Genomic DNA, 22,873 nt, shown 5'->3' with positions numbered 1-22,873 from the left:
AGGAGATGAAGGGACGAGGGGATGAGGAGAGAGGAGATGAGGAGATGAGGAGATGAGGAGATGAGGAGATGAAGAGATGAAGAGATGAAGAGATGAGGAGATGAGGAGATGAGGAGATGAAGAGACGAGGAGATGATGAGACGAGGAGATGAGGAGACAAGGAGATGTGGAGACGAAAAGATGAGGAGAGAGGAGATGAGGAGACGAGGAGATGAGGAGACGAGGAGATGAGGAGGCGAGGAGATGAGGAGAGAGGAAATGAGGAGAGAGGAGATGAGGAGATGAGGAGATGAGCAGATGAGAAGATGAGGAGACGAGGAGATGAGGAGGCGAGGAGATGAGGAGAGAGGGGATGAGGAGAGAGGAGATGAGGAGATGAGGAGATAAGGAGAGAGGAGATGAGGAGAGAGGAGATGAGGAGATGAGGAGAGAGGAGAGGAGGAGATGAGGAGATGAGGAGATGAGGAGATGAGGAGAGAGGAGATGAGGAGAGAGAAGATGAGGAGATGAGGAGATGAAGAGACGAGGAGAGAGGGGATGAGGAGATGAGGAGAGAGGGGATGAGGAGATGAGGAGATGAAGAGACGAGGAGAGAGGAGAAGAGGAGATGAGGAGAGAGGAGATGAGGAGATGAGGAGATGAGGAGACGAGGAGATGAGCAGATGAGGAGATGAGGAGACGAGGAGATGAGGAGACGAGGAGACGAGGAGACGAGGAGATGAGGAGGCGAGGAGATGAGGAGAGAGGGGATGAGGAGAGAGGAGATGAGGAGATGAGGAGATAAGGAGAGAGGAGATGAGGAGAGAGGAGATGAGGAGAGAGGAGATGAGGAGATGAGGAGATGAGGAGATGAGGAGATGAGGAGACGAGGAGATGAGGAGACGAGGAGACGAGGAGACGAGGAGATGAGGAGGCGAGGAGATGAGGAGAGAGGGGATGAGGAGAGAGGAGATGAGGAGATGAGGAGATAAGGAGAGAGGAGATGAGGAGAGAGGAGATGAGGAGAGAGGAGATGAGGAGATGAGGAGATGAGGAGATGAGGAGAGAGGAGATGAGGAGATAAGGAGAGAGGAGATGAGGAGAGAGGAGATGAGGAGAGAGGAGATGAGGAGATGAGGAGAGAGGAGATGAGGAGATGAGGAGACGAGGAGATGAGGAGATGAGGAGATGAGGAGATGAGGAGACGAGGAGATGAGGAGATGAGGAGAGAGGAGATGAGGAGAGAGGAGATGAGAAGATGAGGAGATGAGGAGAGAGGAGAGGAGCAGATGAGGAGATGAGGAGATGAGGAGATGAGGAGAGAGGAGATGAGGAGAGAGAAGATGAGGAGATGAGGAGATGAAGAGACGAGGAGAGAGGGGATGAGGAGATGAGGAGAGAGGGGATGAGGAGATGAGGAGATGAAGAGACGAGGAGAGAGGAGATGAGGAGATGAGGAGAGAGGAGATGAGGAGATGAAGAGACGAGGAGAGAGGAGAAGAGGAGACGAGGAGAGAGGAGATGAGGAGATGAGGAGATGAAGAGACGAGGAGAGAGGAGATGAGGAGATGAGGAGATGAGGAGAAAGGCGATGAGGAGATGAGGAGAGAGGGGATGAGGAGATGAGGAGATGAGGCGATGAAGAGACGAGGAGAGAGGAGATGAGGAGATAAGGAGAGAGGAAATGAGGAGATGAAGAGACGAGGAGAGAGGATATGAGGAGAGAGGAGATGAAGAGACGAGGAGAGAGGGGATGAGGATATGAGGAGAGAGGAGATGAGGAGATTAGGAGATGAGGAGATGAAAAGACGAGGAGAGAGGGGATGAGGAGATGAGGAGAGAGGAGATGAGGAGATGAGGAGAGAGGGGATGAGGATATGAGGAGAGAGGAGATGAGGAGATTAGGAGATGAGGAGATGAAAAGACGAGGAGAGAGGAGATGAGGAGATGAGGAGATGAGGAGATGAGGAGATGAGGAGAGAGGAGATGAGGAGAGAGAAGATGAGGAGATGAGGAGATGAGGAGAGAGGAGATGAGGAGAGAGAAGATGAGGAGATGAGGAGATGAGGAGACGAGGAGAGAGGGGATGAGGAGATGAGGAGAGAGAAGATGAGGAGATGAGGAGATTAGGAGATGAGGAGACGAGTGTCAATTGTTTGTTCAGTAAAATCTGCTTCTCCGTCTGTTGTTCAATAAAACACTGTTTTTTCTGTTTATGTCCCTCATTTCAGAAAATACCTGTTATAGTCCGGGTTTAGTCCTGTTATAGTCCGGGTTTAGTCCTGTTATAGTCCGGGTTTAGTCCTGTTACAGTCCGGGTTTAGTCCTGTTATAGTCCGGGTTTAGTCCTGTTACAGTCCGGGTTTAGTCCTGTTATAGTCCGGGTTTAGTCCTGTTATAGTCCGGGTTTAGTCCTGTTATAGTCCGGGTTTAGTCCTGTTACAGTCCGGGTTTAGTCCTGTTATAGTCCGGGTTTAGTCCTGTTACAGTCCGGGTTTAGTCCTGTTATAGTCCGGGTTTAGTCCTGTTATAGTCCGGGTTTAGTCCTGTTACAGTCCGGGTTTAGTCCTGTTATAGTCCGGGTTTAGTCCTGTTATAGTCCGGGTTTAGTCCTGTTATAGTCCGGGTTTAGTCCTGTTATAGTCCGGGTTTAGTCCTGTTATAGTCCGGGTTTAGTCCTGTTACAGTCCGGGTTTAGTCCTGTTATAGTCCGGGTTTAGTCCTGTTATAGTCCGGGTTTAGTCCTGTTATAGTCCGGGTTTAGTCCTGTTATAGTCCGGGTTTAGTCCTGTTATAGTCCGGGTTTAGTCCTGTTATAGTCCGGGTTTAGTCCTGTTATAGTCCGGGTTTAGTCCTGTTATAGTCCGGGTTTAGTCCTGTTATAGTCCGGGTTTAGTCCTGTTATAGTCCGGGTTTAGTCCTGTTATAGTCCGGGTTTAGTCCTGTTATAGTCCAGGTTTAGTCCTGTTATAGTCCGGGTTTAGTCCTGTTATAGTCCGGGTTTAGTCCTGTTATAGTCCGGGTTTAGTCCTGTTATAGTCCGGGTTTAGTCCTGTTATAGTCCGGGTTTAGTCCTGTTATAGTCCGGGTTTAGTCCTGTTTTAGTCCTGTTATAGTCCGGGTTTAGTCCTGTTATAGTCCTGTTATAGTCCGGGTTTAGTCCTGTTATAGTCCGGGTTTAGTCCTGTTATAGTCCGGGTTTAGTCCTGTTATAGTCCGGGTTTAGTCCTGTTATAGTCCGGGTTTAGTCCTGTTATAGTCCGGGTTTAGTCCTGTTATAGTCCTGTTATAGTCCGGGTTTAGTCCTGTTATAGTCCGGGTTTAGTCCTGTTATAGTCCGGGTTTAGTCCTGTTATAGTCCGGGTTTAGTCCTGTTATAGTCCGGGTTTAGTCCTGTTATAGTCCGGGTTTAGTCCTGTTATAGTCCGGGTTTAGTCCTGTTATAGTCCGGGTTTAGTCCTGTTATAGTCCGGGTTTAGTCCTGTTATAGTCCGGGTTTAGTCCTGTTATAGTCCTGTTATAGTCCGGGTTTAGTCCTGTTATAGTCCGGGTTTAGTCCTGTTATAGTCCGGGTTTAGTCCTGTTATAGTCCGGGTTTAGTCCTGTTACAGTCCGGGTTTAGTCCTGTTATAGTCCGAGTTTAGTCCTGTTATAGTCCGGGTTTAGTCCTGTTATAGTCCGGGTTTAGTCCTGTTATAGTCCGGGTTTAGTCCTGTTATAGTCCGGGTTTAGTCCTGTTATAGTCCGGGTTTAGTCCTGTTATAGTCCGGGTTTAGTCCTGTTATAGTCCGGGTTTAGTCCTGTTATAGTCCGGGTTTAGTCCTGTTATAGTCCGGGTTTAGTCCTGTTATAGTCCGGGTTTAGTCCTGTTATAGTCCGGGTTTAGTCCTGTTATAGTCCGGGTTTAGTCCTGTTATAGTCCGGGTTTAGTCCTGTTATAGTCCGGGTTTAGTCCTGTTATAGTCCGGGTTTAGTCCTGTTATAGTCCGGGTTTAGTCCTGTTATAGTCCAGGTTTAGTCCTGTTATAGTCCGGGTTTAGTCCTGTTATAGTCCGGGTTTAGTCCTGTTATAGTCCGGGTTTAGTCCTGTTATAGTCCGGGTTTAGTCCTGTTATAGTCCGGGTTTAGTCCTGTTATAGTCCGGGTTTAGTCCTGTTTTAGTCCTGTTATAGTCCGGGTTTAGTCCTGTTATAGTCCTGTTATAGTCCGGGTTTAGTCCTGTTATAGTCCGGGTTTAGTCCTGTTATAGTCCGGGTTTAGTCCTGTTATAGTCCGGGTTTAGTCCTGTTATAGTCCTGTTATAGTCCGGGTTTAGTCCTGTTATAGTCCGGGTTTAGTCCTGTTATAGTCCGGGTTTAGTCCTGTTATAGTCCGGGTTTAGTCCTGTTATAGTCCGGGTTTAGTCCTGTTATAGTCCTGTTATAGTCCGGGTTTAGTCCTGTTATAGTCCGGGTTTAGTCCTGTTATAGTCCGGGTTTAGTCCTGTTATAGTCCGGGTTTAGTCCTGTTACAGTCCGGGTTTAGTCCTGTTATAGTCCGGGTTTAGTCCTGTTATAGTCCGGGTTTAGTCCTGTTATAGTCCGGGTTTAGTCCTGTTATAGTCCGGGTTTAGTCCTGTTATAGTCCGGGTTTAGTCCTGTTATAGTCCGGGTTTAGTCCTGTTATAGTCCGGGTTTAGTCCTGTTATAGTCCGGGTTTAGTCCTGTTATAGTCCGGGTTTAGTCCTGTTATAGTCCGGGTTTAGTCCTGTTATAGTCCGGGTTTAGTCCTGTTATAGTCCGGGTTTAGTCCTGTTATAGTCCGGGTTTAGTCCTGTTATAGTCCTGTTATAGTCCGGGTTTAGTCCTGTTATAGTCCGGGTTTAGTCCTGTTATAGTCCTGTTATAGTCCGGGTTTAGTCCTGTTATAGTCCGGGTTTAGTCCTGTTATAGTCCGGGTTTAGTCCTGTTATAGTCCGGGTTTAGTCCTGTTACAGTCCGGGTTTAGTCCTGTTATAGTCCGGGTTTAGTCCTGTTATAGTCCGGGTTTAGTCCTGTTATAGTCCGGGTTTAGTCCTGTTATAGTCCGGGTTTAGTCCTGTTATAGTCCGGGTTTAGTCCTGTTATAGTCCTGTTATAGTCCGGGTTTAGTCCTGTTATAGTCCGGGTTTAGTCCTGTTATAGTCCGGGTTTAGTCCTGTTATAGTCCGGGTTTAGTCCTGTTACAGTCCGGGTTTAGTCCTGTTATAGTCCGGGTTTAGTCCTGTTATAGTCCGGGTTTAGTCCTGTTATAGTCCGGGTTTAGTCCTGGTTTAGTCCTGGTTTAGACCTGGTTTAGTCCTGGTTTAGTCCTGTTATAGTCCGGGTTTAGTCCTGTTATAGTCCGGGTTTAGTCCTGTTATAGTCCGGGTTTAGTCCTGGTTTAGACCTGGTTTAGACCTGGTTTAGACCTGGTTTAGACCTGGTTTAGTCCTGGTTTAGTCCTGGTTTAGTCCTGGTTTAGACCTGGTTTAGTCCTGGTTTAGACCTGGTTTAGTCCTGGTTTAGACCTGGTTTAGTCCTGGTTTAGACCTGGTTTAGTCCTGGTTTGGACCTGGTTTAGTCCTGGTTTAGTCCTGGTTTAGTCCTGGTTTAGTCCTGGTTTAGACCTGGTTTAGACCTGGTTTAGACCTGGTTTAGTCCTGGTTTAGACCTGGTTTAGTCCTGGTTTAGTCCTGGTTTAGACCTGGTTTAGTCCTGGTTTAGACCTGGTTTAGTCCTGGTTTAGACCTGGTTTAGTCCTGGTTTAGACCTGGTTTAGTCCTGGTTTGGACCTGGTTTAGTCCTGGTTTAGTCCTGGTTTAGTCCTGGTTTAGACCTGGTTTAGATCTGGTTTAGACCTGGTTTAGTCCTGGTTTAGACCTGGTTTAGTCCTGGTTTGGACCTGGTTTAGTCCTGGTTTAGTCCTGGTTTAGTCCTGGTTTAGACCTGGTTTAGTCCTGGTTTAGACCTGGTTTAGTCCTGGTTTGGACCTGGTTTAGTCCTGGTTTAGTCCTGGTTTAGTCCTGGTTTAGACCTAGTTTAGTCCTGGTTTGAGTTCTGAGATCCTAGCGCCTGATTTCCTTCTTCCTCTGGTTTGAAACAAAGGTAAATCAGTCAGACTTTAGTCTGAGTTTAGGTCAGGGTCAGAGGTGAGGGTCAGAGGTCAGAGGGCAGGGTCAGAGGTCAGGGTCAGAGGTCAGGATCAGAGGCCAGGGTCAGAGGCCAGGGTCAGAGGCCAAGGTCAGAGGCCAGGGTCAGAGGCCAGGGTCAGAGGTCAGGATCAGAGGTCAGGGTCAGAGGCCAGGGTCACAGGTCAGGGTCAGAGGCCAGGGTCAGAGGTCAGGGTCAGAGGCCAGTGTCACAGGTCAGGGTCAGGATCAGAGGTCAGGGTTAGAGGCCAGTGTCACAGGTCAGGGTCAGAGGCCATGCTCAGAGGCCAGGGTCAGAGGCCAGGGTCAGAGTTCAGGGTCACAGGTCAGGGTCAGAGGCCAGGGTCACAGGTCAGAGGCCAGGGTCAGAGGCCAGGGTCAGAGGTCAGGGTCAGAGGCCAGGGTCAGAGGCCAGGGTCAGAGGCCAGGGTCAGAGGTCAGGGTCAGAGGCCAGGGTCACAGGTCACAGGTCACAGGTCAGGGTCAGAGGTCACAGGTCAGGGTCAGAGGCCAGGGTCAGAGGCCAGGGTCAGAGGTCAGGGTCAGAGGCCAGGGTCACAGGTCACAGGTCACAGGTCAGGGTCAGAGGTCACAGGTCAGGGTCAGAGGCCAGGGTCAGAGGCCAGGGTCAGAGGTCAGGGTCAGAGGTCAGGGTCAGAGGCCAGGGTCAGAGGTCTCACTGCTTCTATCCACACAAACCAGCACAAATAAAACATGCCTCAACTCTAAAGACGTGTCGTCTGTGAAAGGACTTTAAGACAGAAGATTCAAATGACCAAAGCTAATGATGAGAAGGATAAACAAACAAACAAACAAACAAACAAACATCTGAGTCCAAACCAGAGTCAGGTCCTCCACAAACACAAACTGCATAAAATCAACCGAAAACCAGAAGAGAATCAATAAAACTCCTGTTCATGAAGAGAGAACGTCACGAGAAACGCCGTCACCTTCAGTCACCTTTAGTCACCTTTAGTCACCTTTAGTCACCTTCAGTCACCTTTAGTCACCTTTAGTCACCTTTAGTCACCTTCAGTCACCTTCAGTCACCTTTAGTCACCTTCAGTCACCTTTAGTCACCTTTAGTCACCTTTAGTCACCTTCAGTCACCTTTAGTCACCTTCAGTCACCTTCAGTCACCTTCAGTCACCTTTAGTCACCTTCAGTCACCTTTAGTCACCTTTAGTCACCTTCAGTCACCTTCAGTCACCTTTAGTCACCTTTAGTCACCTTTAGTCACCTTCAGTCACCTTTAGTCACCTTTAGTCACCTTTAGTCACCTTTAGTCACCTTCAGTCACCTTTAGTCACCTTCAGTCACCTTTAGTCACCTTCAGTCACCTTTAGTCACCTTTAGTCACCTTCAGTCACCTTTAGTCACCTTCAGTCACCTTTAGTCACCTTCAGTCACCTTCAATCACCTTTAGTCACCTTCAGTCACCTTTAGTCACCTTCAGTCACCTTTAGTCACCTTTAGTCACCTTCAGTCACCTTTAGTCACCTTCAGTCACCTTCAGTCACCTTCAGTCACCTTTAGTCACCTTCAGTCACCTTTAGTCACCTTCAGTCACCTTCAATCACCTTTAGTCACCTTCAGTCACCTTTAGTCACCTTTAGTCACCTTCAGTCACCTTTAGTCACCTTTAGTCACCTTCAGTCACATTTAGTCACCTTCAGTCACCTTCAATCACCTTTAGTCACCTTCAGTCACCTTTAGTCACCTTCAGTCACCTTTAGTCACCTTTAGTCACCTTCAGTCACCTTTAGTCACCTTCAGTCACCTTCAGTCACCTTCAGTCACCTTTAGTCACCTTCAGTCACCTTTAGTCACCTTTAGTCACCTTCAGTCACCTTTAGTCACCTTTAGTCACCTTCAGTCACATTTAGTCACCTTTAGTCACCTTCAGTCACCTTTAGTCACCTTCAGTCACCTTTAGTCACGTTTAACCTTTAGTCATGTTTAGTTACAGAACAGTTTGTAACATTTATATATATATATATATAAATGTTACAAATGTATATATATGTATATATGAATATACATTTATTTATTTTTAAATATTACTTGGCATGTTTGGTGAGACGGATTATAAAGACAAACGGGCCGTATGTGGCCTGCGGGCCGTAGTTTGGCCAGGTCTGAGTTAAAGTAACATAAAGGGACATAAAGGGACATAAAGGAACATAAAGGGACATAAAGGGACATAAAGGGACATAAAGGAACATAAAGGAACATAAAGGGACATAAAGGAACATAAAGTAACATAAAGGAACATAAAGTAACATAAAGGAACATAAAGGAACATAAAGGAACATAAAGTAACATAAAGGAACATAAAGGGACATAAAGGGACATAAAGGAACATAAAGGGACATAAAGGGACATAAAGGGACATAAAGGAACATAAAGGAACATAAAGGGACATAAAGGAACATAAAGTAACATAAAGGAACATAAAGTAACATAAAGGAACATAAAGGAACATAAAGGAACATAAAGGAACATAAAGGAACATAAAGGAACATAAAGGAACATAAAGGAACATAAAGGGACATAAAGTCACCTTTAGTCAGAATGAGTCATGTTTATCAGGTGTTGGTCAGTTAAAGATGGGTCAGAGTCTAAGTCCAGCTGCTTTTCACAATAATAAGAATATTTCCTGTTAGCAGGTGTGGAACAGGCTCTTATTTTGAAAGTGCAGTTGTTCCCTTCACAATAAATGCGTCAGATGATCTGCTCTGAAACACTTTAGAAACACTTAAGCAAAACTCGATCTGAGACCAACAGAAGAGCATCATTCAATCTAAGAGTTTATCCCATCAGAGAGACCGCGGTTACACCTGCTTTAGACCTGGTTTAGACCTGGTTTAGACCTGGTTTAGTCCTGCTTTAGACCTGGTTTAGTCCTGCTTTAGACCTGCTTTAGTCCTGCTTTAGTCCTGCTTTAGTCCTGCTTTAGACCTGCTTTAGTCCTGCTTTAGACCTGGTTTAGACCTGGTTTAGACCTGGTTTAGTCCTGCTTTAGACCTGGTTTAGTCCTGCTTTAGACCTGCTTTAGTCCTGCTTTAGTCCTGCTTTAGTCCTGCTTTAGACCTGCTTTAGTCCTGCTTTAGACCTGGTTTAGACCTGGTTTAGTCCTGCTTTAGTCCTGCTTTAGTCCTGCTTTAGTCCTGCTTTAGTCCTGCTTTAGACCTGCTTTAGTCCTGCTTTAGACCTGGTTTAGACCTGGTTTAGTCCTGCTTTAGTCCTGGTTTAGTCCTGCTATAGACCTGGTTTAGTCCTGCTTTAGTCCTGGTTTAGTCCTGCTTTAGTCCTGTTTTAGTCCTGCTTTAGTTCTGCTTTAGACCTGCTTTAGTCCTGCTTTAGACCTGGTTTAGTCCTGCTTTAGACCTGGTTTAGTCCTGGTTTAGACCTGCTTTAGACCTGCTTTAGATCTGGTTTAGACCTGCTTTAGACCTGCTTTAGTCCTGGTTTAGACCTGGTTTAGACCTGCTTTAGACCTGCTTTAGTCCTGCTTTAGACCTGCTTTAGTCCTGCTTTAGTCCTGCTTTAGACCTGCTTTAGACCTGCTTTAGTCCTGCTTTAGTCCTGGTTTAGACCTGCTTTAGACCTGCTTTAGTCCTGGTTTAGACCTGCTTTAGTCCTGGTTTAGACCTGCTTTAGACCTGGTTTAGTCCTGCTTTAGAACTGCTTTAGTCCTGCTTTAGTCCTGGTTTAGACCTGCTTTAGACCTGCTTTAGTCCTGCTTTAGTCCTGCTTTAGTCCTGGTTTAGACCTGCTTTAGACCTGCTTTAGTCCTGGTTTAGACCTGGTTTGGACCTGGTTTAGTCCTGCTTTAGACCTGCTTTAGTCCTGCTTTAGTCCTGGTTTAGAACTGGTTTAGTCCTGGTTTAGTCCTGGTTTAGACCTGGTTTAGTCCTGGTTTAGACCTGGTTTAGTCCTGGTTTAGAACTGGTTTAGACCTGGTTTAGTCCTGGTTTAGACCTGGTTTGGACCTGGTTTAGAACTGGTTTAGTCCTGGTTTGGACCTGGTTTAGTCCTGGTTTAGACATGGTTTAGACCTGCTTTAGTCCTGCTTTAGTCCTGCTTTAGACCTGGTTTAGACCTGGTTTAGACCTGCTTTAGACCTGCTTTAGTCCTGCTTTAGACCTGCTTTAGTCCTGCTTTAGTCCTGCTTTAGACCTGCTTTAGACCTGCTTTAGTCCTGCTTTAGTCCTGGTTTAGACCTGCTTTAGACCTGCTTTAGTCCTGGTTTAGACCTGCTTTAGTCCTGGTTTAGACCTGCTTTAGACCTGGTTTAGTCCTGCTTTAGAACTGCTTTAGTCCTGCTTTAGTCCTGGTTTAGACCTGCTTTAGACCTGCTTTAGTCCTGCTTTAGTCCTGCTTTAGTCCTGGTTTAGACCTGCTTTAGACCTGCTTTAGTCCTGGTTTAGACCTGGTTTGGACCTGGTTTAGTCCTGCTTTAGACCTGCTTTAGTCCTGCTTTAGTCCTGGTTTAGAACTGGTTTAGTCCTGGTTTAGTCCTGGTTTAGACCTGGTTTAGTCCTGGTTTAGACCTGGTTTAGTCCTGGTTTAGAACTGGTTTAGACCTGGTTTAGTCCTGGTTTAGACCTGGTTTGGACCTGGTTTAGAACTGGTTTAGTCCTGGTTTGGACCTGGTTTAGTCCTGGTTTAGACATGGTTTAGACCTGGTTTAGTCCTGGTTTAGTCCTGGTTTAGACCTGGTTTAGAACTGGTTTAGTCCTGGTTTAGTCCTGGTTTAAACCTGCTTTAGACCTGGTTTAGTCCTGGTTTAGCCCTGCTTTAGTCCTGCTTTAGACCTGGTTTAGTCCTGGTTTAGTCCTGGTTTAGACCTGGTTTAGTCCTGGTTTAGTCTTGGTTTAGACCTGGTTTTGTCCTGGTTTAGTCCTGGTTTAGTCCTGGTTTAGTCCTGGTTTTGTCCTGGTTTAGTCCTGGTTTAGTCCTGGTTTAGTCCTAGTTTAGTCCTGGTTTAGTCCTGGTTTAGTCCTGGTTTAGTCCTGGTTTAGTCCTAGTTTAGTCCTGGTTTAGCCCTGCTTTAGTCCTGCTTTAGTCCTGGTTTAGACCTGGTTTAGTCCTGGTTTAGTCCTGGTTTAGTCCTAGTTTAGTCCTGGTTTAGCCCTGGTTTAGTCCTGGTTTTGTCCTGGTTTATACCTGGTTTATACCTGGTTTAGTCCTGGTTTAGTCCTGGTTTAGACCTGGTTTAGTCCTGGTTTATACCTGGTTTAGTCCTGGTTTAGTCCTGGTTTAGTCCTGGTTTAGTCCTGGTTTAGCCCTGGTTTAGTCCTGGTTTTGTCCAGGTTTATACCTGGTTTAGTCCTGGTTTAGTCCTGGTTTAGTCCTGGTTTTGTCCTGGTTTATACCTGCTTTAGACCTGCTTTAGACCTGCTTTAGTCCTGCTTTAGTCCTGGTTTAGACCTGCTTTAGACCTGCTTTAGTCCCGGTTTAGACCCGGTTTAGTCCTGGTTTAGTTCTGTTTTAGTCCTGGTTTAGCCCTGGTTTAGTCCTGGTTTTGTCCTGGTTTATACCTGGTTTATACCTGGTTTAGTCCTGGTTTAGTCCTGGTTTAGTCCTGTTTTAGTCCTGGTTTAGCCCTGGTTTAGTCCTGGTTTAGTCCTGGTTTAGTCCTGGTTTAGCCCTGGTTTAGTCCTGGTTTTGTCCTGGTTTATACCTGGTTTATACCTGGTTTAGTCCTGGTTTAGTCCTGGTTCAGTCCTGGTTTAGTCCTGGTTCAGTCCTGGTTCAGTCCTGGTTTAGTCCTGGTTTTGTCCTGGTTTAGTCCTGGTTTAGTCCTGGTTCAGTCCTGGTTTAGTCCTGGTTTAGTCCTGGTTTAGTCCTGGTTTTGTCCTGGTTTATACCTGCTTTAGACCTGCTTTAGACCTGCTTTAGTCCTGCTTTAGTCCTGGTTTAGACCTGCTTTAGACCTGCTTTAGTCCCGGTTTGGACCCGGTTTAGTCCTGGTTTAGTCCTGTTTTAGTCCTGGTTTAGCCCTGGTTTAGTCCTGGTTTTGTCCTGGTTTATACCTGGTTTATACCTGGTTTAGTCCTGGTTTAGTCCTGGTTTAGTCCTGGTTTAGTCCTGGTTTAGTCCTGGTTTTGTCCTGGTTTATACCTGCTTTAGACCTGCTTTAGACCTGCTTTAGTCCTGCTTTAGTCCTGGTTTAGACCTGCTTTAGACCTGCTTTAGTCCCGGTTTGGACCCGGTTTAGTCCTGGTTTAGTCCTGTTTTAGTCCTGGTTTATACCTGGTTTAGTCCTGGTTTAGTCCGTGTTTAGTCCTGGTTTAGTCCTGGTTTAGTCCTGGTTTAGTCCTGGTTTAGTCCTGGTTTAGTCCTGGTTTATACCTGGTTTAGTCCTGGTTTAGTCCTGGTTTATACCTGGTTTAGTCCTGGTTTAGTCCTGGTTTAGTCCTGGTTTATACCTGGTTTAGTCCTGGTTTAGTCCTGGTTTAGTCCTGGTTTATACCTGGTTTAGTCCTGGTTTAGTCCTGGTTTAGATCTGGTTTAGTCCTGGTTTAGTCCTGGTTTAGTCCTGGTTTAGTCCTGGTTTAGTCCTGGTTTATACCTGGTTTAGTCCTGGTTTAGTCCTGGTTTAGTCCTGGTTTATACCTGGTTTAGTCCTGGTTTAGTCCAAAACGGTGTAACAAAAACAGCGTTTGATCAAAGGTGTTTCATAAAATTCTTCATTTCATAATTCTGGATCTCACATCGTCAAAAAAGTCAAAATGACCCAAAGTGAAGTCATGTTTTAACTGAGTTTAGTTTAATTCTCATGATGCAAATGCAGATTATATTCTCAAATATATTTGTGTTTAAAAATAATACAAGATTAAAAGACATAATCATTTAATCAAATGTGTTCAAACAGATATAAATTATGACAAATGTCACAAATCATTTTTATTTTTTTGTGTCTGGTTTAGTTTTTTCTTTCGTGAAATATTGTTTCAAAAACAGTGAAAAATCTCTAATTTTTTTGTTTCCAAATCTCAACATCTTTTTTGTCCTTTTTCCTCTGCGACTCACAAGAAATGAGTCTAAACGGGACTAAACGGGACTAAACGGGACTAAATGGGACTAAACTGGGACTAAACGGGACTAAACGGGACTAAACGGGACTAAACCGGGACTAAACCGGGACTAAACGGGACTAAACCGGGACTAAACGGGACTAAACCGGGACTAAACGGGACTAAACCGGGACTAAACGGGACTAAACGGGACTAAACGGGACTAAGACTTGGACCAGACCCAGACCTGGAGCCCTTTATGGAGCGCAGACATTTTGGACCGAGTCTTTTCCCTTTGCGTCCCCGGGACCAGAGCCTGAATCTCGGCCCCAGCTGCGGAGCCACGGCTCGGTCCCGGTCCAGACTCGGTCCCGGTCCTAACCCCGGCCCCGTGCCTAGGGGCCCTGGTCCCGGTGCCTCCGCCTCTCCGTCTCCTGCCCGCGGGCAGTAACTTTCCTCGGGGAGAAAAAGAGGCGGACGCGCTGAAAGTTGGAGCGGCTCCTGGAGCAGAGCGCAGCCGGAGCATAGCGCCTCAGGGCCGGCCAGCGCTGTGCCGAGCTCCCGGTGTCCGCCCCGGTCCTGCCCGGTGTCAGGCCCGGTTCTGCCCGGTGTCAGGCCCGGTTCTGCCCGGTGTCCGCCCCGGTCCTGCCCAGTGTCAGGCCCGGTTCTGCCCGGTGTCAGGCCCGGTTCTGCCCGGTGTCAGGCCCGGTTCTTACCTTTGAAGCTGTCCGCGCGCGTGCCCGTCAGCAGTCCCGTGAGCGCGTGCGTGAGTATTAAAAGTAAAGTTCCCGTGCGCGCCATGACGCGCGGCTCCGCAGAGGAAGAAGTGCGCTCAAGTGCTCCCGGTGCTGCCGCTGCTCCCGGTGCTCCGTGCGTCTCTCCCGGTGCTCCGTGCGTCTCTGCCGGTGCTCCGTGCGTCTCTGCCGGTGCTCCGTGCGTCTCTGCCGGTGCTCCGTGCGTCTCTGCCGGTCTCCTCCTTCTCCTCTTTGGCGCTCCAAGCCCGAGCCCCAGCGCAGCTGACGTCACGCGGCAGAGAGCGGCAGAGAGCGGCGCCGCGCGGAAAGAGAGAGAGCGCATTCTTCAGTGATGAGACACTCAGAGCTCAGGCATTTTGCATCTGAAACAATTCATATTCATCATTTTACACTTTCATCATTTGACTTTTGAAATTCAACTGTGATTCTAGAATTATTCTTCAATATTTCTCTCTTGAACCTGAAGGAGCTGAAGATGGACGCACTTCTGCGCAGACGCGCGGGAGGTGATGCATATAGATGTGTAGATATACATATATGTATAGATATAGATGTATATGTAATTAAATATATAGATATATAGACACTAAAGAGAACGAGGCCAAGGACAGCTCCTTGAGGAAAGCCTGTTTGCATTTTACTGAACGATGATTTGCAATAATTGATGACGACACAATGTTCTGTGAGTGTGAAACATGAGACTGACATGAGAGCGGGTTCTGGTTTATTCCTGGTTTAGTCCTGGTTTAGTCCTGGTTTAGACCTGGTTTAGTCCTGGTTTGGACCTGGTTTAGTCCTGGTTTAGTCATGGTTTAGTCCTGGTTTAAACCTGGTTTAGTCCTGATTTAGACCTGGTGTAGACCTGGTTTAGACCTGGTTTAGACCTGGTTTAGTGCTGGTTTAGTCCTAGTTGAGTCCTGGTTTAGTCCTGGTTTAGACCTGGTTTAGACCTGGTTTAGTCCTGATTTAGTCCTGGTTTAGACCTGGTTTAGTCCTAGTTTAGACCTGGTTTAGTCCTGGTTTAGTCCTGGTTTAGTCCTGGTTTAGACCTGCTTCAGTCCTGGTTTAGTCCTGGTTTAGTCCTGGTTTAGACCTGGTTTAGACCTGGATTAGTCCTGGTTTAGTCCTGGTTTAGTCCTGGTTTAGACCTGGTTTAGACCTGGTTTAGTCCTGGTTTAGTCCTGGTTTAGTCATGGTTTAGTCCTGGTTTGGACCTGGTTTAGTCCTGGTTTAGACCTGGTTTAGTCCTGGTTTAGTCATGGTTTAGTCCTGGTTTGGACCTGGTTTAGTCCTGGTTTAGACCTGGTTTAGACCTGGTTTAGTCCTGGTTTAGTCCTAGTTTAGACCTGGTTTAGTCCTGTTTTAGTCCTGCTTTAGTCCTGGTTTAGACCTGGTTTAGACCTGGTTTAGACCTGGTTTAGTCCTGATTTAGACCTGGTTTAGTCCTGGTTTAGACCTGGATTACTCCTGGTTTAGTCCTGTTTTAGTCCTGCTTTAGTCCTGGTTTAGACCTGGTTTAGACCTGGTTTAGACCTGGATTAGTCCTGGTTTAGTCCTGCTTTAGTCCTGGTTTAGACCTGGTTTAGTCCTGGTTTAGTCCTGGTTTAGTCCTGGTTTAGACCTGGTTTAGTCCTGGTTTAGTCCTGGTTTAGACCTGGTTTAGTCCTGGTTTAGTCCTGGTTAGTCCTGGTTTAGTCCTGGTTTAGTCCTGGTTTAGACCTGGTTTAGTCCTGGTTTAGTCCTGGTTTAGTCCTGGTTTAGTCCTGGTTTAGTCCTGGTTTAGACCTGGATTAGTCCTGGTTTAGACCAGCTTTAGTCCTGGGTTAGACCTGGTTTAGTCCTGGTTTAGTCCTGGTTTAGACCTGGTTTAGACCTGGATTAGTCCTGGTTTAGTCCTGGTTTAGACCAGCTTTAGTCCTGGTTTAGTCCTGGTTTAGACCTGGTTTAGTCCTGGTTTAGTCCTGGTTTAGTCCTGGTTTAGACCTGGTTTAGTCCTGGTTTAGTCCTGGTTTAGACCTGGTTTAGTCCTGGTTTAGTCCTGGTTAGTCCTGGTTTAGTCCTGGTTTAGTCCTGGTTTAGACCTGGTTTAGTCCTGGTTTAGTCCTGGTTTAGTCCTGGTTTAGTCCTGGTTTAGTCCTGGTTTAGTCCTGGTTTAGACCTGCTTTAGTCCTGGTTTAGTCCTGGTTTAGACCTGGTTTAGTCCTGGTTTAGTCCTGGTTTAGTCCTGGTTTAGTCCTCTTCTTTCACACACGGGTCTCTCATGAAGCTGCAGCTCCCTCTTGTGGACAAACAGGAGCATTGCAGCCTCTTCCATGAGCTCTTTGCGCATGCGCAGCTGCAGTGAGTGTCTAATGGGACAGTGTTGTGCGTGTAAAGGGTTAAAGCAAGTGTAACAGTCTCAAATCAATAAAGTTATGACATGTTTCACCTTCAGTCACAGATTTAACCTGTGTTTGGTTTAAACCGCTTTCAAAAGTCTGAAACTTTAAATATAAAAACCAGAATCACATGTTTACAGTTTTGCCCGTGACCTTTGCCCCTGCACCACGCCCACAGCGCCACCTGCCATCCTGCCCGTGACCTTTGCCCCTGCCGTCCTCAGGCTGTGACCTTTGCCCCTGCCACACACTTCATCTCAAACATTCAAGAGTTTTATTGGAGATAAACATAAAGACAGTTTCATTTCCCACAATCCTCCAAACACCTCATTATCATAAATGTTAAACATAAATCTATTTTTACATAAATCATCTTCAGAGAAACAAAAGCACAAGAAAATGTTAATATTACACCTTTAAAACATGTTTAATATAATCTTTGTGACCTCCTGATCGTCTTTGTGACCTCCTGGTCCTCTTTGTGACCTCCTGATCGTCTTTGTGACCTCCTGGTCCTCTTTGTGTCCTCCTGGTCGTCTTTGTGATCTCCTGGTCGTCTTTGTGACCTGCTGGTCCTCTTTGTGACCTCCTGATAGTCTTTGTGGCCTCCTGGTCGTCTTTGTGACCTTCTGGTCCTCTTTGTGACCTCCTGGTCATCCTTGTGATCTCCTGGTCCTCTTTGTGACCTCCTGATAGTCTTTGTGGCCTTCTGGTCGTCTTTGTGACCTCCTGATAGTCTTTGTGACCTCCTGGTCCTCTTTGTGACCTCCTGATCGTCTTTGTGTCCTCCTGGTCATCTTTGTGATCTCCTGGTCGTCTTTGTGACCTCCTGGTCCTCTTTGTGACCTCCTGATAGTCTTTGTGGCCTCCTGGTTGTCTTTGTGACCTCCTGGTCCTCTTTGTGACCTCCTGGTCCTCTTTGTGACCTCCTGGTCATCCTTGTGATCTCCTGGTCCTCTTTGTGACCTCCTGATAATCTTTGTGACCTCCTGGTCCTCTTTGTGACCTCCTGATAGTCTTTGAGGCCTCCTGGTCCTCTTTGTGACCTCCTGATAGTCTTTGTGACCTCCTGGTCATCTTTGTGACCTCCTGATAGTCTTTGTGATCTCCTGGTCCTCTTTGTGACCTCCTGATAGTCTTTGTGACCTCCTGGTCCTCTTTGTGACCTCCTGATAGTCTTTGTGGCCTTCTGGTCGTCTTTGTGACCTCCTGGTCCTCTTCGTGACCTCCTGGTCCTCTTTGTGACCTGGTTGTCTTTGTGACCTCCTGATCGTCTTTGTGACCTCCTGATCGTCTTTGTGACCTCCTGGTGGTCTTTGTGACCTCCTGGTCTTCTTTGTGATCTCCTGGTCATCCTTGTGACCTCCTGGTCCTCTTTGTGACCTCCTGATAGTCTTTGTGACCTCCTGGTCATCTTTGTGACCTCCTGATAGTCTTTGTGATCTCCTGGTCCTCTTTGTGACCTCCTGATAGTCTTTGTGACCTCCTGGTCCTCTTTGTGACCTCCTGATAGTCTTTGTGGCCTTCTGGTCGTCTTTGTGACCTCCTGATAGTCTTTGTGACCTCCTGGTCCTCTTTGTGACCTCCTGATAGTCTTAGTGGCCTTCTGGTCGTCTTTGTGACCTCCTGATAGTCTTTGTGACCTCCTGGTCCTCTTTGTGACCTCCTGATAGTCTTTGTGGCCTCCTGGTCCTCTTTGTGACCTCCTGATAGTCTTTGAGGCCTCCTGGTCCTCTTTGTGACCTCCTGATAGTCTTTGTGACCTCCTGGTCCTCTTTGTGACCTCCTGATAGTCTTTGATGCCTCCTGGTCCTCTTTGTGACCTCCTGATAATCTTTGTGACCTCCTGGTCCTCTTTGTGACCTCCTGATAGTCTTTGAGGCCTCCTGGTCCTCTTTGTGACCTCCTGATAGTCTTTGTGACCTCCTGGTCATCTTTGTGACCTCCTGGTCCTCTTTGTGACCTCCTGATCGTCTTTGTGACCTCCTGGTCCTCTTTGTGACCTCCTGATAGTCTTTGTGGCCTCCTGGTCATCTTTGTGACCTCCTGGTCCACTTTGTGACCTCCTGGTCCTCTTTGTGACCTGGTTGTCTTTGTGACCTCCTGATCGTCTTTGTGACCTCCTGGTGGTCTTTGTGACCTGGTAGTCTTTGTGACCTCCTGGTCCTCTTTGTGACCTCCTGGTCCTCTTTGTGACCTCCTGGTCTTCTTTGTGACCTCCTGGTCATCTTTGTGACCTCCTGATAGTCTTTGTGACCTCCTGGTCCTCTTTGTGACCTCCTGATAGTCTTTGTGACCTCCTGGTCCTCTTTGTGACCTCCTGATAGTCTTTGTGACCTCCTGGTCCTCTTTGTGGCCTCCTGGTCGTCTTTGTGATCTCCTGGTCATCCTTGTGACCTCCTGGTCCTTTTTGTGACCTCCTGGTCCTCTTTGTGACCTCCTGGTAGTCTTTGTGGCCTCCTGATAATCTTTGTGACCTCCTGATCGTCTTTGTGAACTCCTGGTCATCTTTGTGACCTCCTGATAGTCTTTGTGGCCTCCTGGTCCTCTTTGTGACCTCCTGATAGTCTTTGTGGCCTTCTGGTCATCTTTGTGACCTCCTGATAGTCTTTGTGACCTCCTGGTCCTCTTTGTGACCTCCTGATAGTCTTTGAGGCCTCCTGGTCCTCTTTGTGACCTCCTGATAGTCTTTGTGACCTCCTGGTCATCTTTTTGACCTCCTGATAGTCTTTGTGACCTCCTGGTCCTCTTTGTGACCTCCTGATAGTCTTTGTGGCCTCCTGGTCGTCTTTGTGACCTCCTGGTCCTCTTTGTGACCTCCTGGTAGTCTTTGTGACCTCCTGGTCCTCTTTGTTACCTCCTGGTCATCTTTGTGACCTGGTTGTCTTTGTGACCTCCTGATCGTCTTTGTGACCTCCTGGTAGTCTTTGTGACCTCCTGATCGTATTTGTGACCTCCTGATGGTCTTTGTGACCTCCTGGTCCTCTTTGTTACCTCCTGGTCATCTTTGTGACCTCCTGATCGTCTTTGTGACCTCCTGGTGGTCTTTGTGACCTGGTAGTCTTTGTGACCTCCTGGTCCTCTTTGTGACCTCCTGTTCCTCTTTGTGACCTCCTGATAGTCTTTGTGGCCTTCTGGTCGTCTTTGTGACCTCCTGATAGTCTTTGTGGCCTCCTGGTCATCTTTGTGACCTCCTGGTCCTCTTTGTGACCTCCTGAAAGTCTTTGTGACCTCCTGATAGTCTTTGTGACCTCCTGGTCCTCTTTGTGACCTCCTGATCGTCTTTGTGTCCTCCTGGTCATCTTTGTGATCTCCTGGTCGTCTTTGTGACCTCCTGGTCCTCTTTGTGACCTCCTGATAGTCTTTGTGGCCTTCTGGTCATCTTTGTGACCTCGTGATAGTCTTTGTGACCTCCTGGTCCTCTTTGTGACCTCATGATAGTCTTTGTGGCCTCCTGGTTGTCTTTGTGACCTCCTGATAATCTTTGTGACCTCCTGGACCTCTTTGTGACCTCCTGATAGTCTTTGTGGCCTCCTGGTAGTCTTTGTGGCCTCCTGGTCGTCTTTGTGACCTCCTGGTCCTCTTTGTGACCTCCTGGTCATCCTTGTGATCTCCTGGTCCTCTTTGTGACCTCCTGATAGTCTTTGTGGCCTTCTGGTCGTCTTTGTGACCTCCTGATCGTCTTTGTGTCCTCCTGGTCATCTTTGTGATCTCCTGGTCGTCTTTGTGACCTCCTGGTCCTCTTTGTGACCTCCTGATAGTCTTTGTGGCCTTCTGGTCATCTTTGTGACCTCCTGATAGTCTTTGAGGCCTCCTGGTCCTCTTTGTGACCTCCTGATAGTCTTTGTGACCTCCTGGTCATCTTTGTGACCTCCTGATAGTCTTTGTGACCTCCTGGTCATCCTTGTGACCTCCTGATAATCTTTGTGACCTCCTGGTCCTCTTTGTGACCTCCTGATAGTCTTTGAGGCCTCCTGGTCCTCTTTGTGACCTCCTGATAGTCTTTGTGACCTCCTGGTCATCTTTGTGATCTCTTGGTCGTCTTTGTGACCTCCTGGTCCTCTTTGTGACCTCCTGATAGTCTTTGTGGCCTTCTGGTCATCTTTGTGACCTCGTGATAGTCTTTGTGACCTCCTGGTCCTCTTTGTGACCTCCTGATAGTCTTTGTGGCCTCCTGGTTGTCTTTGTGACCTCCTGATAATCTTTGTGACCTCCTGGTCCTCTTTGTGACCTCCTGATAGTCTTTGTGACCTCCTGGTCATCTTTTTGACCTCCTGATAGTCTTTGTGACCTCCTGGTCATCCTTGTGACCTCCTGGTCCTCTTTGTGACCTCCTGATAATCTTTGTGACCTCCTGGTCATCTTTGTGACCTCCTGATAGTCTTTATGGCCTCCTGGTCCTCTTTGTGACCTCCTGATAGTCTTTGTGGCCTTCTGGTCGTCTTTGTGACCTCCTGATAGGCTTTGTGACCTCCTGGTCCTCTTTGTGACCTCCTGATAGTCTTTGAGGCCTCCTGGTCCTCTTTGTGACCTCCTGATAGTCTTTGTGACCTCCTGGTCATCTTTTTGACCTCCTGATAGTCTTGGTGACCTCCTGGTCCTCTTTGTGACCTCCTGATAGTCTTTGTGGCCTCCTGGTCGTCTTTGTGACCTCCTGGTCCTCTTTGTGACCTCCTGGTCATCCTTGTGACCTCCTGGTCCTCTTTGTGACCTCCTGGTCGTCTTTGTGGCCTGGTTGTCTTTGTGACCTCCTGATCGTCTTTGTTACCTCCTGGTAGTCTTTGTGACCTCCTGGTCCTCTTTGTTACCTCCTGGTCATCTTTGTGACCTCCTGATAGTCTTTGTGACCTCCTGGTCATCTTTGTGACCTCCTGATAGTCTTTGTGACCTCCTGGTCATCCTTGTGACCTCCTGATAATCTTTGTGACCTCCTGGTCCTCTTTGTGACCTCCTGATAGTCTTTGAGGCCTCCTGGTCCTCTTTGTGACCTCCTGATAGTCTTTGTGACCTCCTGGTCATCTTTGTGATCTCTTGGTCGTCTTTGTGACCTCCTGGTCCTCTTTGTGACCTCCTGATAGTCTTTGTGGCCTTCTGGTCATCTTTGTGACCTCGTGATAGTCTTTGTGACCTCCTGGTCCTCTTTGTGACCTCCTGATAGTCTTTGTGGCCTCCTGGTTGTCTTTGTGACCTCCTGATAATCTTTGTGACCTCCTGGTCATCTTTGTGACCTCCTGATAGTCTTTGTGGCCTCCTGGTCCTCTTTGTGACCTCCTGATAGTCTTTGTGGCCTTCTGGTCGTCTTTGTGACCTCCTGATAGGCTTTGTGACCTCCTGGTCCTCTTTGTGACCTCCTGATAGTCTTTGAGGCCTCCTGGTCCTCTTTGTGACCTCCTGATAGTCTTTGTGACCTCCTGGTCATCTTTTTGACCTCCTGATAGTCTTTGTGACCTCCTGGTCCTCTTTGTGACCTCCTGATAGTCTTTGTGGCCTCCTGGTCGTCTTTGTGACCTCCTGGTCCTCTTTGTGACCTCCTGGTCATCCTTGTGACCTCCTGGTCCTCTTTGTGACCTCCTGGTCGTCTTTGTGGCCTGGTTGTCTTTGTGACCTCCTGATCGTCTTTGTTACCTCCTGGTAGTCTTTGTGACCTCCTGGTCCTCTTTGTTACCTCCTGGTCATCTTTGTGACCTCCTGATCGTCTTTGTGACCTCCTGGTGGTCTTTGTGACCTGGTAGTCTTTGTGACCTCCTGGTCCTCTTTGTGACCTCCTGTTCCTCTTTGTGACCTCCTGATAGTCTTTGTGGCCTTCTGGTCGTCTTTGTGACCTCCTGATAGTCTTTGTGACCTCCTGGTCCTCTTTGTGACCTCCTGATAGTCTTTGTGGCCTCCTGGTCATCTTTGTGACCTCCTGGTCCTCTTTGTGACCTCCTGATAGTCTTTGTGACCTCCTGATAGTCTTTGTGACCTCCTGGTCCTCTTTGTGACCTCCTGATCGTCTTTGTGTCCTCCTGGTCATCTTTGTGATCTCCTGGTCGTCTTTGTGACCTCCTGGTCCTCTTTGTGACCTCCTGATAGTCTTTGTGGTCTTCTGGTCATCTTTGTGACCTCGTGATAGTCTTTGTGACCTCCTGGTCCTCTTTGTGACCTCCTGATAGTCTTTGTGGCCTCCTGGTTGTCTTTGTGACCTCCTGATAATCTTTGTGACCTCCTGGTCCTCTTTGTGACCTCCTGATAGTCTTTGTGGCCTCCTGGTAGTCTTTGTGGCATCCTGGTCGTCTTTGTGACCTCCTGGTCCTCTTTGTGACCTCCTGGTCATCCTTGTTATCTCCTGGTCCTCTTTGTGACCTCCTGATAGTCTTTGTGGCCTTCTGGTCGTCTTTGTGACCTCCTGATCGTCTTTGTGTCCTCCTGGTCATCTTTGTGATCTCCTGGTCGTCTTTGTGACCTCCTGGTCCTCTTTGTGACCTCCTGATAGTCTTTGTGGCCTTCTGGTCATCTTTGTGACCTCCTGATAGTCTTTGAGGCCTCCTGGTCCTCTTTGTGACCTCCTGATAGTCTTTGTGACCTCCTGGTCATCTTTATGACCTCCTG

The 22,873-nt window shown here is 47.5% G+C and overlaps 1 protein-coding gene across 1 annotated transcript in view; it reads right to left on the bottom strand.

Moving 5' to 3' along the window:
• The window catches only part of LOC140364908 (receptor-type tyrosine-protein phosphatase mu-like), a 282,228-nt gene extending 268,036 nt beyond the window's left edge, over positions 1 to 14,192 (bottom strand). The window contains exon 1 of the mRNA XM_072451289.1: positions 13,869 to 14,192. Within this exon, the coding sequence (XP_072307390.1) occupies positions 13,869 to 13,953 (85 nt within the window). The 5' untranslated portion in view covers positions 13,954 to 14,192. The remainder of the gene's footprint in view (positions 1 to 13,868) is intronic.
• Between the last annotated feature and the right edge of the window lie 8,681 nt (positions 14,193 to 22,873).

Source organism: Eucyclogobius newberryi, unplaced genomic scaffold (genome assembly GCF_026437365.1).
Source record: "Eucyclogobius newberryi isolate DKJ021-1_F unplaced genomic scaffold, fEucNew1.0.hap1 SCAF_18, whole genome shotgun sequence".
Lineage (NCBI taxonomy): Eukaryota > Metazoa > Chordata > Actinopteri > Gobiiformes > Gobiidae > Eucyclogobius > Eucyclogobius newberryi.
This window is presented reverse-complemented; position numbering and strand designations above follow the sequence as displayed.